Source organism: Papilio polytes, unplaced genomic scaffold (assembly GCF_000836215.1).
Source record: "Papilio polytes unplaced genomic scaffold, Ppol_1.0 DF823935.1, whole genome shotgun sequence".
NCBI lineage: Eukaryota > Metazoa > Arthropoda > Insecta > Lepidoptera > Papilionidae > Papilio > Papilio polytes.
The window spans coordinates 490,068-497,307 of NW_013525269.1; the positions used below are offsets into that span (position 1 = coordinate 490,068).

The 7,240-nt window shown below is 33.7% G+C and overlaps 2 protein-coding genes across 2 annotated transcripts in view; one reads left to right on the forward strand and one right to left on the reverse strand.

The window, feature by feature from the left end:
• The window catches only part of LOC106101884 (mothers against decapentaplegic homolog 3), a 7,666-nt gene extending 4,494 nt beyond the window's left edge, over window positions 1-3,172 (forward strand). The window contains exons 6-12 of the mRNA XM_013281238.1: window positions 238-317; window positions 581-767; window positions 1,278-1,375; window positions 1,521-1,628; window positions 1,987-2,131; window positions 2,552-2,675; window positions 2,942-3,172. Coding sequence (XP_013136692.1) covers window positions 238-317; window positions 581-767; window positions 1,278-1,375; window positions 1,521-1,628; window positions 1,987-2,131; window positions 2,552-2,675 — 742 coding nt within the window. The 3' untranslated portion in view covers window positions 2,942-3,172. The remainder of the gene's footprint in view (window positions 1-237; window positions 318-580; window positions 768-1,277; window positions 1,376-1,520; window positions 1,629-1,986; window positions 2,132-2,551; window positions 2,676-2,941) is intronic.
• A 3,750-nt stretch (window positions 3,173-6,922) lies between these two features.
• Window positions 6,923-7,240, reverse strand: part of LOC106101784 — a 2,307-nt gene continuing 1,989 nt past the window's right edge. Inside the window, exon 3 of the mRNA XM_013281120.1 lies at window positions 6,923-7,238. Within this exon, the coding sequence (XP_013136574.1) occupies window positions 6,923-7,238 (316 nt within the window). The remainder of the gene's footprint in view (window positions 7,239-7,240) is intronic.

Consider the following 7,240-nt stretch of genomic DNA (forward strand, 5'->3'; position numbering starts at 1 on the left):
CAGAAAAATTGATTTAAACCATTTTATTGTAATTTTAAATAAATTTGCAATCTGACGCTGTCAATGTCTTGTTGACTTTTTTTATTATTATTATTCATATTTTATTATTATTATTATTATAAATGTTTCGGAATGGAAAAAAATCCCAATGAGTTGATCTATCTAGGTGAATTAGCCCAACGAGAAACCACCGATATTATTAATAGATTAATGTTATATAAATTATATCGTGTGTAGGAGTTCGTCGACAGTGGAGACGCCGCCACCGGGCTACATGAGTGAAGACGGAGATCCCATGGACCACAATGACAACATGAGTGAGTTTGTAATCAACAATTTTATTATCTATATTATGGAAAATTAACCTATCTACCATTTATTCTAAGCATCAGTAAGGTCTTAATTAATTTTTCTTATAGGAAGAATGGATGAATGTATGTTTTAACCATATAACACCACAACGGCTGAATGGATTTAAATGATATTTGAAATAGAGATTGATCATCTTCTAAAAAATGCTACTAATGCATTTTTTTAAAATTTCAACACATGAAATCTTATTAAAAAGTTTTTATCTCAGGCCTGACACGCCTGACGCCATCACCGCCCGGATTGGCGACGGAGGCTGCGCCGGTGCTGTACCACGAGCCGGCCTTCTGGTGCAGCATCAGCTACTACGAGCTGAACACTCGCGTGGGGGAGACCTTCCACGCCTCGCAGCCATCCATCACAGTGGACGGCTTCACCGACCCAAGCAACAGTGAGAGGTAACTCATTTATCTTACTTGTATTGTAAAGGTGAGAGTTTCGATGGATGGATGTTTCTTAGAGTTTGTAGCCTAACTTTTCTGGATGGGTCTCGATGAAAATCAGTTGTAGGGGATAGTTTGGAAGAACACGTAGGCTATTTACATTTTTTTTTTAATTTCATTTGAACGGAGTCTCGGGTCAAAGATAATATACTAATATTATAAAGATAGAAGATTTTTATTCTTGTAATTATATGTATTGAAAAAACTCAAAAACTACTCGGGTGGTTTTAAAATTATTTCACTTTTAAAAAGTTACGTTATCATTGAGTAACATAGGTTTTATTTTTTATCCCACGCAAACGAAGTCGTTAGTTAAGCTAGGAAGAAATATGCTCGAAAACTACTAAATCGATTTCAAAAAATCTTTCGTCATTATCTCTGCGTAACATAGGATATTTTTAATACTTTTATAATTCCCCTCGAACGATGACGCCAAATAACATTTGGTTTTGTTTTCTTTTACAGATTCTGTTTGGGTTTGTTATCGAATGTGAATAGAAATGAAGTCGTGGAACAAACGCGACGGCACATCGGCAAAGGAGTCAGGCTGTATTACATTGGAGGTGAGAAAATAACCCTTGTTTTTAATTTATCCACACAAGAGAAAAAACTATATCAGCTTATAAGTCGCCAAACTGCATTTACATTGTAATAATTAAAATTAATCAATTTATAATGATTTTAACGTAATTTCATGTAATATTCCAGGCGAGGTGTTCGCAGAATGCCTCAGTGATTCTTCAATATTTGTTCAGTCTCCGAACTGTAACCAGCGTTATGGATGGCATCCTGCTACTGTTTGTAAAATACCACCCGGTAAGTTCACAATATTAACATATTATATATTACTAGCGTGTTACTCCGCGTGGAATTAACAAAAAAAAACAAAATCATAATTAATAGGCCATGCGCTCCTTCAGACTATCCTCTACATCTATGCTTCCATCAAGATTCGTTCAGTAGTTTAGATTACAAATTCTAATAAACATCCATTCCGCCTTTGCGTTTATAATATTAGTAAGATAAATCTTAACATTAAACACTAAAGTGTAATAATAAATCAATAGCTATATTTTGAATAGGAAAATCTTTGATTTAAGTAATTTAGAAGCCTAAATAATATCTACAAAAGATATATCCTCGATTAATTGTTAATACTAATGTTTGTGTACAGGTTGCAACCTGAAGATCTTCAACAACCAGGAGTTCGCGGCGCTGCTGTCGCAGTCCGTGTCGCAGGGCTTCGAGGCGGTGTTCCAGCTGACGCGCATGTGCACCATACGGATGAGCTTTGTCAAGGGATGGGGAGCCGAGTACAGGTATGGAATACCCCATAGGGAATTTTTCCACTAGCGTAATAGACGCATGACAGCTGTATCCGGCAGTTGTACTGTGACGTTATAGTAGAATTAGGGTCGGCAAATCTAATAATAATATATGCTTTAATGTCGCTTTCGACTACATTTTATAGAAGACTTTGCTTCTGTAGTAGGTTGCCGTGTGTCACAGTTGTTCATTACAACAATTCATTGCATTTTGATAGTGCTTTCGAAACTAATAGACAAAAAATATAGCCGATTTATAAATAAAATAATCGATAATAATGAGTGGATGTCTCAAGAAAATTTCAACAGTTTAAATGCGTGTAATAAGTATGATTAAAGGAATATAAACTTAGTTTAGATATGTTTGAAAGAATTATCATGTATTTTATTATGTATTTGTGTGACATTGTGCAGACGTCAGACGGTGACGTCGACGCCGTGCTGGATCGAGCTGCACCTGAACGGGCCGCTGCAGTGGCTGGACCGCGTGCTCACGCAGATGGGCAGCCCGCGCCTGCCCTGCTCCTCCATGTCATAGGTCAGTAACGCCCCATAACTCCCCCTCTCACCCACCACCTAACTCCCCCTCTCACCCACCACCTAACTCCCCTCTCGCCCACCCGTCCTAGTCACCACCTTTCCAGCCAACTTTTTGTTAGAAAGTGATAAGTTAGTTTATGCATAATGCATATGATGCCTAAAAAATTGTAATATTAAAATCAAGCTTCCCTAAAATTTGTTTTTTTTTTTTAAATGTACAACATCTGCAAAATTTGTTACTCATGGTAGTCTTTGTTTTTTCAGATATTGCGGCGGAAATTATTTCTGAATCCCCAGTACATTGGCCATTTCAGTTGTATGAAATATAAAGGGTAGCTCAAAAACAAATACCTCCAAAATGAGTCTTAACATTGTTTTATTGTAGTTTATAAGTTGGAAATATGTTTCATCTTAGAATTTAAGACGCGATTTATTTTATTATCTATAAGGAATTCAAAATTAATGGACTATTTCACATTTGTGATAAAAAAAACTGTATATTCAAATCAAATCGATTTTTAGGTGTTTAAAAGCTTTTTTAATGTTTTTATGATATATATATGTTTTTTGTTTAATATATAAAATAAAATTACTAGTCCACGACAAACATTTTAGGGAATAAGTTTGCCTCAATAAGAGGATTTAATTTTGTCATTTTATGTAATGCTACATAAAAAAAATGAATAAAAAACAATGGCCCTTTGTAGGCAACCCTATTTCGAACTATATACTCATATTAAAAAAAAAAGTTTGTCGTGACTTCACAATGAAATGCCTATGTTTTAAAACATGTAAATAATCTGCTTTTTTAATATTGCCATTGTATAAGCATTTACATTTTTATAGAGAATTGTTACAGTCACTACAGTAATTAGATTTTTATATCTTATAGTTTTAAACGCATTATAATATACAATATGTAGGCTTCTTTTTTGTTCACTAGTTTGCGAACATAAGGTATATGCTTAGGTTAAGTGATGTAGGGTTGCCAAATAAACCATTAAATGGTATTGCCGTTTACTAACAGTAAGCCGTAAATGTTTGTTTCTCGAAAAAAGTCTTTGATTGTCAAAGTAAAGATCTAGTTTTATTGTAATTTCGAAATAAAAAAATCGATTTATGGCAACCCTACTTTTAATGTTAGAATACAATGTCTGTACTGCAGATTATGGAAGCGTTTGTGGATATTTCTTCAAAAATATTAATCAATTTAAAATTGGCTAAAGTTAAAAGTAAATTTATCGTCATTGCCAAGAGTTATGGGAAAATTATGACGTTGGTAAGAAAGTAACTAATGAAAAGTGTAAAAAATGTAAACATCATACAAAATCACGCATTTTCGAGACAAGCTATATTTTTTTTAAAATAATTTTTCTCAGCTTTTGGCCATAGTATTTTATGATCTTGTAATTTACGGGTTTTATAGCTTTTTTTGTGGTTAATTTCCATAATTCTTGGCAATAAAAATGATTGTTGTAACCCAGTAGTGATGCACTTATATTATCTGTGGGGGAAACTAAATTGATATTAAGAAAGAGAGGTTATTTTGGAAACGTTTTACGATAGAAAGAGATAAAAGAGTATTAGTGTTGGAATGTTGGTAATGACGAAACGTCTATGGGCAGGCATTAAGTGTTTAGTGTCGCCATCTTTTTGAGTATATTTTTTTAAAATTCTAATATAATTGTGCTAATGGGAATAAAAACCTTCCTTTCACCTATTGCCTTAAGATTTGTTAATTTTTACTAATACCTTTTTTAGTATTTATGTCTAATTTTTATAACTCGTGTATACAAAAACAGACAAATCCAAAAAATTTAACTACAAAGTAACTATAGATTGTTAATTTCACAGTAATATTAATTTTTTATGCTGTAGTTTCGTGGGTTTTTTTATATTTCATGCAATGTCAATCATCAATGCATGTTAAAGTAACAACCTTACAAATAAACGCGGTATAAAGTTAAAATTCGAAAAATACTGAGTATAAACAAATATTAGTACAAATTTTGCTTATACTTAGTTTATTCCTAAGGCTATATGTATTTTGATTATTTTGTTTATTCAATGTTTATATCCTGACTGAATACGTAATTAACTTCCACTGCCGACTGTGACTTTATTTAACCCTGGGTTTTCATTGTAGAGACCTCTGTATAATTAAATTCAGTACGAATGAGAAATTTACCCATCTGAATAGTTTTTAACTTTTTTCCTATATCTGTATTTATGGACTTATTAAAAACAGACATTTGTGTCATGAATTTTAAACTTCTTAATATCTCCATAGACAATAATTGATATTGACAATGGACATTTCCATAGATTAGATACTAGATAGGCGATTGTTTAAATAACAGTTTTTTTTTTGTTCTGATTTAAAATTGTCTTTTGATGCTGAGAGCTATATGTACTATTAGCCCGACAATTTTTCACCGCAAGCAAATAAACAAAATAGATTATAACCTGTCCATTTATAGAGGTCAATGATAATTTCTCATTCCTATTGAATTTGACAATACATGTTGCAGTGAAAATTGAATGAAATGCACTTGTAAATGTAATTACTAGTCATTGCCGGATGTTTTTAAAGAAAGAAAGGTATAGCATTCTCGAGAAGGGATAATATCATGGTGCGGTGCTATTTGATGGAAGTCGATGTGGTCAGGGATGTCGTGAGATCGCTCTTGATTATGTAAAATGAAGATATAATATACTGCATAAGTATGTTTATTGGTACATAATAACATAGATTTTAATTCTATCTATATGTACTAATTATGTGAATTTATTGTATGGTAATTTGGGTATATCGGTTTAATCCAGTGAACAGATCTGGGGTTTAGGTAGAGTTGGGCCGCCCAGGGCGTCAATCATAAAGAGGTTACAGGAAACCCTTTTTTATATGGGATTGTATTGAAAGGTATTAACACAGGACGCCGGTAATATCCAGGGAAAAAAATTTTACATTAAAAACCGACGAGATGTTTTACTCTGGGGCTTAGTGAATCCAAATGAATATACCCTTTCTATGTCCTTAAATTCTGACATCGGCCTACACATCCTTGTTTAACTATATCTTCATTTTGCAAGTAAATGTTTTAAATTGTAATTTTGTACAGATTCGCCTATATTGGTGGTATTTCAGGGGTAGTCAACTTTGATAAGTATAATTTTGTTATGAAATGCACATTTTAGATGCGACATAAAGGTGGGTAGTTCGCAAAAATTAAACCTTTTCGTACCCCAGGTATATTTATACCTGGGGATTCAAAAATGGTAAGGTCCATTTTTTTCTGTGTTATATTGTTTCATTTATTACATTAGAAATAAGTTATAATGTAATGTAATATCTGGAATTAAATATGTTGTTTTTTATTGCACAATTAGAGTTGTATGTTCAGTTTTGTTATTGGAAATCTATTACATATGAAAAGCAGAATTTTATTTGAAATGTATTCGGCTTATGAAATATTTTATATGGCAATACTCCATGCGTGTTATATCGGCTTGAATTTGTTGTTATTTTATCTTTTAACCACTGTTATTTTTACTGATAATACGATATTTTATAGGTGCATATATTACCATTTACAGTATGTTATATACAATTGGTTTCACATACGATTATGTTAGTAGTGTATAAGTTTTTTTGGCGGCGAGTGTACCGGAGAGGGAGATTTGAAATGTGGCTTCCATTGCGTTACGATTTATTTTGCTGTTGGCGATCTCACGCGTCGAGTGGGAGTTTGTAGAAATTATAAAACCTGCAATAAACATGTGTGGTTTGTATAAGGTTGTTTTATTGCTACCAATACTCCTTGGTTTTTCACATTTTACACGAATTATACAGGAAACCTAAATTATAAAGCTAAAAGTAAGCGTCAAATAAATCTCAATTATTACTACTGTGCCGAACAAGGAGGGTTCGAGTCCCGCAGCACAAGCCACCCTGAACCTACACACCGGAGGGCATAATATAAAAGAGTACTATACCGAACAAATGCAATAAAAAGAAATGCGTAGTTAATGGAGACTTGTAAATACAAGTAACCACAGAAACTGTCACCTTACTGAATCAAAAAGTTCAATGTTAGAATAAAGGGGTGAACTCATTAGGCGATTCACTACATTAAATTAAATGTGGCAAATCACGTGAAGAAAGAATGTACAAAATAAAAGAAGGGTTTGGATTTTTCATTTTATTTAAACCAAAAGAAAACAATACGTCAATAGACAAAACAATCAGGCCTGAATAGAATTGATTCCGGGTTCCCATTTGTAGCTGTTGAAGCCGGCGCGGCTTCGCTTCACCGTCTCTCCCATCACCGACGGATTCTTCACAGACTCCGATGAAGAGTAATATATAATGTTAGTAGACGGGTCGTAGCTCATAGCCGACTTCTCTTCTGAGGTGAAACGAGTGAAAGTAGACGATGTGTTGACGCGATGTAAAGTCGAATAGCTCTTGTTAGCGAGCACGGAGACTGGCTCCTCGTCGTCCGAGTTATCTTGGTAGTGCGGGATCGGCGGACCGGGCGGGCTCGGCTGAGCGGGCGGACT